Source organism: Lampetra planeri, chromosome 74 (genome assembly GCF_965212315.1).
Source record: "Lampetra planeri chromosome 74, kcLamPlan1.2.h2, whole genome shotgun sequence".
Lineage (NCBI taxonomy): Eukaryota > Metazoa > Chordata > Hyperoartia > Petromyzontiformes > Petromyzontidae > Lampetra > Lampetra planeri.
Window position 1 is genome coordinate 1,903,937 of NC_136179.1, and position 12,242 is coordinate 1,916,178.

A 12,242-nucleotide genomic window follows, 5' to 3' on the forward strand; every position below is an offset into this window, starting at 1 on the left:
GACCATTTATTGCACGACACATTTGTGTTAATGTAGTTAATCAATTTGGCATTTTAAGCTTTCAGCATTAGAATAATTATCCATTGTTTTACAACAAACACCACTTTCAGTACCAACAGCCATTTCTGGTTGTAAAACAGCAACATTCTCTGGTTGGCATACCATGTCAGCCAATCCCCAACATCGAGTGACAAGTTAAGAGTCAGATGCTAGTGGTTGTATCATCATAGCCGTTTCACCTCCTGAAGTAATTGAGCCACCTCATTTCTGCCCACTACACTTTGCAGGACATGATGCCAAGAAGTCATTTTTATTTCTTCTTGGTGTGGCAAGGCAGCCATGTGGATGGCTGTGACTGAAGCTGGCTTCAGGCTCCTAGAGTGGAGCATTAGGTCAGGGAGTGTCATCTCTTTATTAATATGTAATAAAGGACTCTCTCTCATATGATGATCTCCGTTGTCCTGTATTGGGTTCGTAGAATCTCGTTACCACGGCGTCCTCGCTCAGGCCCGCCCCTCTCCCGACGATCACCCCACAGCCACTCTGCTGCTCCGATATGCAGTCTCCCCGCTGCTCCGCCTTGCAGCCACTCTGCTGCTCCGCCTCTCCAGCTTCACTGCTGCCCCGTATACAGCTAGCCTCCCACAGCCCGCCAGCTCTCTCCGTCTGACACCGATGGCTGACGGTGTCGACGTCTCCCATAGCGTGGCAACCTCGCCACTCTCTCCGTGCTGCCCAGCGTGGCCTCCTCCTATTTCACTCCGTCTCAACTCACCGATCCCCTTCCGGTTCCCTCCCTAAATCCTCTCCCCCACGTGACTCTAACTCCTCCCTCCCCTCACGTGACCCAGACTCCGCCCCCCCCCTCAATCCTTGCTCGCATTACAAATAGGTGGAGCATCCTGTCACACATTTTTGGTATTATTAATTACGTGTGCTCCAGCGCAGCAGTTGATTGTCAAAATTGTATCTGTATATTTTATTTAATTTGATTTAATTATAGTTATTTTATATCAGCGCTGCTGTTCATTGCACCTTATTTATCATGCTCTGTTTACGTTATTTAAATTTTCGGTTACTTGATTGCAGAAGAGTTGCTTGAGGATCTGTCTTACTCTAATCTACCTTGCTGTAGTCAGCTTTGATTCATAATTTATATGAGGTCAGATCAAATGTCAGGTCTTTGAAAACCATTGCACCTACATATTGTCTTTATTTGTCTGTTTTAGTCCGCCTAGCTCTGGCTGAAAGTGCTTGTGTGGAACCACATTAGAATAATAGACGATTGCACAATCAGCCCAATGACAATGCACACAGGCCCTCCAAGTTGCATGATGCACCACGGTTCTAGACATGTCGACGCCAGCATTACCAGCCTCCTCCAAACATTCATTTTCACAGACACCTGTAGGCACTGATGGCCTTACCCTATAGCTCTGCTCATGTGAATAATCATTTTCCATTCACATGCTTGCAAATGTCATGTTTCTCAGGATATTCAGAACAAAGAATGTGGTGTCAGTTGGTCAACATTCCTTAAAAAAAAAGAATGATGTCCTCACAACTTTTGTAACATGTGCACGAAATGATAAAGACTGATCCCAAAAGACACCAAGACTTCTAGCTTAGCTTTGTTAGACAGACATTGATGGTCGATCATCAGATGAATGTGGGCCTATCTTGGACAGTTGGTGGGGGGAGCCAATGAAAGGGATCGCGGTGTCATCAACGAAAACTTGGAGATATTTCTGCCACGTACAATAGTTGATGAAAGAGAGTGAATATGAGAGCAAAAATGCCAACGACACAGAGTCCCAATCGACTTTGGCACATATTATTGTGTTGTCCATTTGTCAATGGTAGCATCGGCCTTGCTGGTTAAGTTAACCTCCACTAAATAAAATGCGACGTCGCACGTATCTTAAAACTGCCCATAGTGACACGGTTCGCAAGGAATCAGTGGAACCATTGCAAGGCAATATCCAAAACCTGCATTATGAGTTGCAACTGATCAAGTAAACTGCTCTGATCAAGACTAGTATAAGTTGTGCTCAGATCAAGGAGAATGCTTGAAAGCTTTTTTTTTGGGAAAATGTCAAAACTGGGTGGTTTTTAACTTTTGCCGACAAAACTGGATCCCAAATGTCAAAACTGGGTGGTCTTGGAAAACGGCAGGCAAAACAGGGTGGTGCTTTTTGATATGACAAAACTGGGTGATGTTCAATGTGGACAAATGTCAAAACTGGGTGAAGAAGGTGTACGATTTAATGTATCATTTTGTACACGTTTAGGTCCTTGCGTTATTCATCCATATGTCGCCACAGATTTAGAGCGTTCCAAATGATGTTTCTCGTGGCTCATGTTCCATACCTTGCACCACAAACTTCCCGTTTGCATACTGGCACAGTGTGCCAGCTCGCTACTACAGTAACACTTACTTGCCATATGTATACTGGCACAGTGTGCCAGCTCGCTTACTTGCCGTTTGCATACTGGCACAGTGTGCCAGCTCGCTACTACAGTAACACTTACTTGCCATATGTATACTGGCACAATGTGCCAGCTTGCAACTACAGTAACACTTTCAGCTCTCGAACATACACGAACTTGCCATTTGTATACTGGTACAGTGTGCCAGCTTGCATGCTACACCTACTACAGTAGAACAACGGTAGATAGTGTTTGCGTCGAGAAGTATGGTGCTGCACACTTAGAACAAAACATGTTTGTTACATATATATAACTACTTCGACGGGCAAGAGCGCTTGTTGTGGCCCTTGGCGCGACAGAAGGAGCACCGCGTGAGGCCCAATGGGCCACCTTCGCCACGGTTGCGAATCCGACGCTTCTTCGGGCGGCCAGCCTTCTTCTGGCGAGGAGGTGGCATCATGGTGTTGTCGCGTTGCAGCTCCTCGGCAATGGGCAGCTCGATACCGGCAACCGAGGTCCATGTCGTGTTGATGGCAGAGACTTGGTAACACACCGCACATGCGTCGTAGAGCTCGGGCATCCGCCCAAACGCCATGAGGGCACGAATGTAGTGCCGACACGGCAAGCCCATCTGCTTCATGTACCCGCACGTGCACGACCGAGAGCTGAGATCGACTCGGCGCTTAGCAGAGGCGTAGGCGTCTGGATCCTTGACGTATGCACGCGTCGAGGTACTCTCGTAGACCTTGTACCTCGGGGCCAACGCCTGCTGAGCGTCGATGAGTCCTTGAGCGTACGGTGTAATGACACGCCCTTGAGCGGCCCACTTCTCGGCGTCGCTGCGGTGGGCAAAGGCCGTCGTCATCATGTCTTCCATGTGGTGCATGAGGAAGTGGAAGGGGTCCATCTCGCGAGCTGGCAGGGCCTCGCTGTTCGTGGACTCCACAAAGTTGTCGTGCGCCAGCCGTACAATGGCGTCGTGTGCAGGTGCGGGTAGAGCGCCCACGTGTGGGGGTCGATCTTGTTGTAGTACGTGGCCGCCGCAGGCAGAGCTACGCCCAAGCAGCCCAAGGAGCTGCGGAACGCGGCCTCGGAGGCGCACCCTTGGGCATCGTAGATGATGCCTTGGAGGTCGGGCGTGAACGCGGAGCCGATGTTGTCCACGCCGTTGCAGATCAAATGCCGCGTGCAGTGGATGAGCATGAGGTCCTTCCAGTCGGAGGCTAGGATGCCCGTGCCACGATCGCAGAAGACCGGCGTGCCGTCGAGCTCGATGTCGTTGGTCGTGCAGCAGTTGAGAAACCAGTCGTAGGCCGCTGCCGTCTCGGACGGCACCAGCGCCACGGCGAGAAGGACGTTGCGGTTGTTGCCGTCGCGCCCAACGAGGACGAGCATGGTTCCGTTGTAGGCGCGCGCCTTCATGTGCGACCCGTCGATGCCGACGACGCGTTGAAGACTTGGCTGCAACGAGCGTGCGATCGGGTTGCAGATGAACGCACCCCAGAAGATGCCCGCGTCTTCTCGCACACTGCAGGTCGTCGCGTTGAGCTTGCCGAACGTCTCCACCAGCGAGTTGATGAACTCGAAGCCTGCATGGGCCGCACTCTCGTTCGCCGCGATGCACGTGTCCTTGGCGCGGTACATCATCCGGGTCGGGACTATGACGCGAGCAACGTCGGCGACCTGGGCAATGACAGTCGGTGCGGAGGTACGGGGGTTGGCGCGAAAGGCCGAACGGGCTGTCGTGTTCGCCTCCACTTGGCGCTGCGTGATCTTGGTAGTGCCCGTGCAGCCGTGGTGATCCGTGCACAGCGCCGAGACGCGGAAGCCGCGTCGTTCCCCCGTGAGCTTCGTCAGCTTCACCTTGAAGAAATAAGGTGTTGAACTAGAGCAGACGATGGCAACGTGCCGTCCGCCGCTTCGCTTGAGGTCAAGGACCGCGCGCTTGCCTTGTTGCAAAGCAAAGTCTTGGATGCCGTGGATGGCCTCGCGGCGCGTGGTAAAAGTCTTCTTGGGGTGGAGGGTTGCCATTCGAATGTGAGCAAGGTGGCAGTGCGCCTGCCTGGTCGCAAGCCCGCCCCGAGCTCACTTCCGAGTCCGAGCCGTAGCTTGAAATGTTGGTCGTTGGGGTGCTGGCACACTGTGCCAGCGTACAAATATCAAGTGTGTGTAGTTATATGGTGCTGGCACACTGTGCCAGCATACTAATACCAAGTGTTTAGATGAATGGGGTGCTGGCACAGTGTGCCAGTATACAAATACCAAGTGTTTGGATGAATGGGGTGCTGGCACACTGTGCTAGTATACAATTATCAAGTGTATTTGACAAATGTCAAAACTGGGTGCACCCTGAGTGTCCAAAACTCAAGTTTTTGGCCACCCAAGGTGCACCCAGTTTTGACATTTGGGATCCAGTTTTGTCGGCAAAAGTTAAAAACCACCCAGTTTTGACATTTTCCCCTTTTTTTTTAGACATTACCAAAACATTTATTAACCTCAGCAGAGCTCTCTCGGTGCTGCACCGTGGTCTAAAACCTGACTGCAATGGATCTAGCAAGTTGTTCAAATCTTCTTGGTTCTTTCGGTAAAGTCACGTAGAAGGGAAGTAATAAAATAATAAAAATAAAACATAATAAAACAATTCTCATTTATTTTATTACTTCCCTTCTACGTGACTTTACCGAAAGAACCAAGAAGATGAATCCCTGCAGTCACGAAAGCTTTAAATCGAAGTTGTTTAAAGACAAAAATTGATGAACGTGTGGTCACTGCATGCTCTAGAATTATTTGATACAGCTGTCCTGGCTGTGACAGTTTCACCTGAAGACGGAAGCTTGTGTTGCCTCCGAAACGTCGTGATTTTTTTACTTTTATTAATTTTAATTTTAATGTTTTACCTACGTGACTTTACCGAAAAAACCTAAGAATATGAATCCTTGCAGTCACAAAAGCTTCAAATCTAGAATCAGTTCTAAATAATTGAGTTTTATATCTAGATTTATAAATGCATAGCGCTAGTGGCTTCCTAATATCGGATTAAAGAGCATTCCAGACGGCCCCAGAGGTGTGAGATCCAGTGATTGTCTTTGATGGCAAGCCAAAATCCACTGTGAGGATAACTTGTGATTTTTCTAAACATATCAATATGTGAAGTAATACAATTAACTGTCTTTTCATTAGGGTTATGAGATAGTCATTCTCAATTAATTGCCTAATAATACAAGAGTAGAAATGTTACTATAAACTTTGATGTTGGGTTAAATTCATTAAAAAATCTGACTTTACTGTGGATGCAGTGTGAGTTCTAACATTAGTTTAAATTAACAAAAACATAGTCATCCTGGCTATTCTAAGTGGGGAAAGCGGCCATATTCTCTGGACCAGTGGTTCTTAATCTTTTACTGCAGCCTGCTTCTCAATCGTTTAAAAAATAGTAACATTAATAAATGCTTAGGTTTCCTGTTACAAAGTAGTCGTACTTACATTCCCGTGTTTAATTTGTGTTTTCGATTATGTACCATCTTAAACATTTTGGCCATGTCTCGCACCACCAGGATGGGGATCTCGCACTCCCATGTGGTGTGTGCATCCCAGTTTAAGAACCAGTGGTATACTGACATCTCATCTTTGATCTACAAGTTTCACAGATTATGATTTGCAACTAACACATATGGTTTTCCTTGAAGTGCACTTAATTAATTGGCAGTCAGGCTAACAATCTTAGAGTGCTGAGCCAGTACAATCCATATCCTGGGTTTACTTCTCCTAAGCTAATGTTAATAAAATTGGTTCTTAAGTGATGTGGGTTGATGTAATCAGCATGGTTACCAATTATTGCACGACATATTTGTGTTAATGTAGTTAATCAATTTGGCATTTTAAGCTTTCAGCATTAGAAATGCAGGTATGTCATTAGTACTACTTATGTCCGTGCATTATGCAGGATTAGCAGCATCAATGGGAGGGGATATGAGAAATGCAGGTATGTGATTAGTACTTCTTATGCCCGTGCATTATGCAGGATTAGCAGCATCAAAGAAAATTAAAGAAATGGTAAAGTTCAAGACCCTTCACAGCCTCCACGAGTTCCTCACGGCAGGTGGGATGGCTCTGTCGGACTTTGACGACCTCCCGCAGCTTTCCGAGTACCCACACTTGGTCTTGGACTCGCTGCTTGAGAAAAACCATATCCGCCGCGAATTGGACAAGAAGGACTTCCCATTTCGACTTCGGCGCAAACAGTTCCCCATTGTCCCAGCCTTCGCGATGACCATCAACAAGGCGCAAGGGCAAACTGTTCACAACCTGGGATTATATCTACCAACGCCATGCTTCTCGCACAGCCAACTGTACGTGGCACTATCGCGAGTCACGGCAAGATCCAACATCAAGGCGCTTATTGAGGGACCTGACGACGAGGAGGAAGACGGAGTGTACACGAATAATATCGTGTATCGCCAGATATTTCAATAAGTTGCATTCTATATTTGAATACGTTGCATTCTTTCATATTGTCGATTGAGCGTCTCATAAAAATGCATATAACCTCACAAAAATAAACATAAAACAATCACCAAAACATGTCTATTGTGTCCAGCCACTTTCAACTCCCCACCAACCAAGTACATTCACACCGCCCGCGAAGCGGGCGGCGACTGCTAGTCATTGTAGTTGTAGAGTGATGTATTAAAGAGCTGTCGATAAATGACACAACCGGACGTCCCCCAGACTTGCTCAGAATTAAGAACCATTGATTTCATCGTCCATAGCTCTTATGAATGCCATGGGGAGGTCTTAGTGACAGAAATCAGTTAGCTCTTGAGATGGGTTAAGGGATATAAACTTTATAGAAAAAATCAGTCTCCTTAAAAAGGCCATAAATGGCAAAGTTCTCAGTAATTGATGCATAAATAGTGGATTTAGCATATGGTAAGACATCCGGCATTGATGGGTACAGAGTAAGCAAAGTTACGGCATTTTGGAGATGACTGCACAGTAATTAGATGAGCCTGCATCACTAATAGAAATTTCGCAACTGGGAAGCCAATGGAGCACAGTTATTCCAGAGTATGTCCGATGATGAGGAGGGGCTTGAACATGCTACTTGAGCCCAAACAACTGAAAAACTGAAATGACGTCTGTAACTGAATAATGTAATGGGGTATTTACATGAATGTTACAGGCTGCAAGCAAGAGAATCCAGAAGCAAGATGTTTAGATCTGATCAGGTGGTGGTCGGTTTAGGATTACAGTAAAGCAGAATCCGCAGTAATGGTTTCAAAGTCTTGCAATGTACGTATACCTTCGTTTAAATGCGTACGTTGACATACAAATTGCTATGCATCATTGGTAATATGTTAAAGATTACTGCACAGTGATCAAATGAGACTGAATCAATAATAGAAATGTCGCCGACTGCATTGTAAAGCGTGGATTTTACCTCAGCTTCTTTTGCCTTTTGTTCTGCCTTCACACGCTCCTCCTGGTTATAGTCATAAACACATTAATCGGTGCGATGAATACAGTCATACAAATTCCGTGGAACATGTATTATGTCATGCATTGCATGGCAAGTTTCCCCAGCCAACACTACCTAATCTTGTGTGGGCAAACTTCCCCCCTTTCCACCGCCTCCACCACTACCCCATTTGTCAAGTTTTAAGGATTATGCTTGAGACTCACGATTTGTCACAAGTATGAATGTCTCATGGCCATGCAATGGAATCTCACGTTTATTGTGGTTCATCTGTTGTAAATAACGCACTCAGATCCCATTTAATGCAGTGCACTGGCAACTGCTGTATGCATGTTGAACTTTTTTGCACGGGGGAAATACAACAAACTAAACACAACGACAAGCAGTTCTAAATAATTGATTTTTATATCTAGATTTAAAAGTGCATAGCGGCTTCATAATATCGGATTAAAGAGCATTCCAGACGGCCCCAGAGGTGTGAGATCCAGTGATTGTCTTTGATGGCAAGCCAAAATCCACTGTGAGGATAACTTGTGATTTTTATAAAAATAGCAATATGTGAAGTAATAAAATTAACTGTCTTTTCATTAGGGTTATGAGAAAGTCATTCTCAATTCATTGCCTAATAATACAAGAGCAGAAATGTTACTATAAACTTTGATGTTGGGTTAAATTAATTAAAAAATCTGACTTTACTGTGGATGCAGTGTGAGTTCTAACATTAGTTTAAATGAACAAAAACATAGTTATCCTGGCTATTCTAAGTGGGGAAAGCGGCCATATTCTCTGGACCAGTGGTTCTTAATCTTTTACTGCAGCCTGCTTCTCAATCGTTTAAAAAATAGTAATATTAATAAATGCTTAGGTTTCCTGTTACAAAGTAGTCGTACTTACATTCACGTGTTTAATTTGTGTTTTCGATTATGTACCATCTTAAAACATTTTGGCCATGTCTCGCACCACCAGGATGGGGATCTCGCACTCCCAGGTGGTGTGTGCATCCCAGTTTAAGAACCAGTGGTAGACTGACATCTCATCTTTGATCTACAATTTTCACAGATTATGATTTGCAACTAACACATATGGTCTTCCTTGAAGTGCACTTCATTAATTGGCTGTCAGGCTAACAATCTTAGAGTGCTGAGCCAGTACAATCCATATCCTGGGTTTACTTCTCCTAAGCTAACGTTAATAAAATTGGTTCTTAAGTGATGTGGGTTGATGTAATCAGCATGGTTACCAATTATTGCACGACATATTTACGTTAATGTACTTTATTAATTAATTTGTCATATTTAGGCTTTCAGCAATAAAGTAATGGTCCATTGCTTAACAACAAACGCCACTTTCAGTTCCAACAACCATTCCTGGTTTAAAATAGCAAAATGATCAGTTTGGAAGACCATATCAGCCGATCCCAAGTATTGAGTGACGAGTTAAGAGTGAGATGCTAGTGGTTATATCATCATATCCATTTCCCTCTTGCTGCAATTGAGCCACTTCATTGCTGCCCACAACACTTGCCAGGACATTGTTGTATGTGTCGGGTTATGAAATTTTGATGAAAATAATAAAAATTAATAATTTTCCGAAAAATGCGCAAATCGCATTAATTATGTTAATGTGTGTATTGCTATGCATAAATTATGATGGTGTGAGTAATTATATGCATAAATTATGATAATGCGTGTAATGGTATGCATAAATTATGATAATCGCTGAAATAATCGTAGTAATTTATGCGGATGCTTGCGATGATGTTAATGTGAGCAGTTGTGATAATTAGGCTCAGCTTCGTTTATCCAGAGTTATGTCAATCAGGATAACACGATGATCATTGATTAAACGTTTACCGATTATCCTAGTGTGTGTTATGATAATTAGGTCTCCATTTTCATATCTCATCACAGGATACAGTTATCAAGAATAAGATAGTTTTGCATGGACTTGGAAAGAAGCACTCGAACAGTTGGTGTTAAGCAATTTTATTCTAACAAGCATGTGACATTCTATCATGCAGGTCAAACATGCGTCAATAATTCATGAATAACCAAACTCTTATGCATTTGCGATACTATGCATTCGATTAATATGAATAACTAAAATCCTTATGCAATTACGAGACTATGCATTTGACTAAAATGAATGAATAAACACTTATGCATTTGCGAGAACAACTCAAAACTCTTATGCATTTAACGAACTGAATGACTAAAACCCTCCTAACAACCAGGCATCTCATTAGTTCGTTTTTGTATTGATCACAATCGGCGAGAGGCCGAGTTTGAAAACAAGCATGACACACTTCATTTTGCGGTAATAAAAACTTATTGTATCCCAGAGGCGAAAGTATATGTCAATAGATTCATCGGCAAGTATACATCCTTTAAAACGGAATGTTTGATATAGTGGCGGGTGAGGGCGTGTTCATGTGGGAGAGCGAATCTGGCTCTGTTTTAATTAATTCTTCGGCGAGACTCTATGACAAAGGAAACTGGTTTGACAAGATTTTCTCTCTTTGTGCACGGTCGATTCGTAATGAGGATTTCGGGAGGTTGAGTTTGCCTCGACGAGTCTATTGATCGCCTATGTGATGAGCGGAATGAGGGAAAGGCACGGAAAACAACCTCACTCTTATAACCGACGGACTCTTAATCACTCGATGGGCCACGATTCCTCATGGCCAGCTAATGGTTCATGTGGTTGATAATCAGTCTTCTGATAATTGACTAGGGTTGATACGATGGTAAGGGTGAACTAGATAGGATAGTCTCACAGGTGAGTGGGGCGTCGATGCGTGCGTGTGTGTGGGTCTATTGGTGGGGGAAGTTGTGGGTACGAACGACTTTCGGAGAAGGGCCCTCCTTGTCGCGGTTGCGGTGATCAGCTGCTGCAGACTCCGCCCTCGGCTGACCCCGTACAATGATTGTCGGCGCGGCCGCGCTCGTTTGCGTGGTCAGGCGATGCACCTCGGCGTGGCGACACGGCACGTGAGCTGGGCTCGTACACTCGTGTGCGACAGGCGATGCACCTCGGCGTGGTGGCACGGCAAGGGAGCTGGGCTCGTACACTCGTGTGCGGCAGGCGATGCACCTCAGCGTGGTGACACAGCAAGGGGGTTGAGTCTCGTGTACTCGTTTGGGTCAGGCGATGCGCCTCGGCACCCCGCGAACCTCGTCCTTCTGGATGACGAAAAGCTTCTTCGTTGGCGGCGACGAGAAGAGTTGGAGCCGAAGCCCTGGAGATCTGTGATGGGGCCAGAGGCCCTGACGATCTCTTTGGTGGGGCCCGTGGCCCGGACGAAGTGGTTTGTATGGATTTTCCTTTGGTATATATTGAGAAAATCCACTCAGTTTCCCGAGTTGTTCAAAGTCTGTTATAAAACCTTCCTGTGGGTGGGACCATCTGCATCCGTGTGTGTGTGTGTCGTGTGCGTGTCCGTCCGTGTGTTTCGCGTGCGTGTTTGTCCGTGTGTTTATTAGCTTTGAAGACACAGCTGTGTGTCGTTCTGGAAGGGGGGGGGTGGGGGCCTCGTGACGGCGCCACCGAAGTTATCCCTTAGCCAGACCGATGATTCGCGTCGAGTTATATATATATAAAATAAATATTCGAATCCATGTTTGTGTTACTGAATAATATTTGTCGCGAAAACATACGCGTTAAGCGAGCTTAATTATTCCCTCCCTTGCTCGGGATCATATCTTTTGTCTCACACAGCTTAAGTTGTTTTGGTTTGGAAGTTGAAATGCGACTTATTTCCATTATGCCCCAGTTATGCCGAAACCGTGTTCCCGATGTTTCATCGTGACCCGATCTCTCATGGAAATGTTATTTCCTTGCGTGTGCAATTTTTGCTGTCCGTGTTGTGGGAAGACAAAGACGGTTGTTTCCACGGTGGAAGCACCCGGCGCATGCGCTTATTTATTTATTTCCGAGAGCGTGTTAATTTCCTTTGTTAAGAATATAATTATATATTCCTCCGTGGTGCCCGGCCCTGCAAGGCTTTTTCCGAGAGGGTGTCATTCCAACCCCCCGCCTGCCATTCCCCCCTCCCTTGTTCCTCCTGTGTGAAATTCGGGGAGTTTTATGATATTGATTACCCTTCTTTCATGCCCTCTTTCCTTTGAAATGAGGTGTGCGCACATCTGTGGGAGTGAGGGGGCGTGTCCGTTCTCACGTTGCCCCGTGTCTATTAAAAAAAAAACGATATTTTATATGTTGGCAGAATAATTCTAAAAAAAAATAACAAATAATATTTGAACAAAAATAAAAAGGGGGCGTATACACAACAACATGATGCCATGAAGTCACCATTTTGATTTCTTCTTGGTGTGAC

General features: G+C 45.2%; 1 protein-coding gene across 7 annotated transcripts in view; it reads right to left on the reverse strand.

Moving 5' to 3' along the window:
* Positions 1–12,242, reverse strand: part of LOC144737870 (guanylate-binding protein 2-like) — a 234,684-nt gene that overhangs the window by 74,434 nt on the left and 148,008 nt on the right. The window contains exon 16 of one of the 7 annotated variants that reach the window (XM_078620755.1): positions 7,724–7,912. The exons of the other annotated variants lie outside the window; for them this stretch is intronic. Within the exon in view, the coding sequence (XP_078476881.1) occupies positions 7,739–7,912 (174 nt within the window). The 3' untranslated portion in view covers positions 7,724–7,738. Of the gene's footprint in view, positions 1–7,723; positions 7,913–12,242 lie in introns of those variants that run through there. 7 annotated transcript variants of the gene reach the window in all.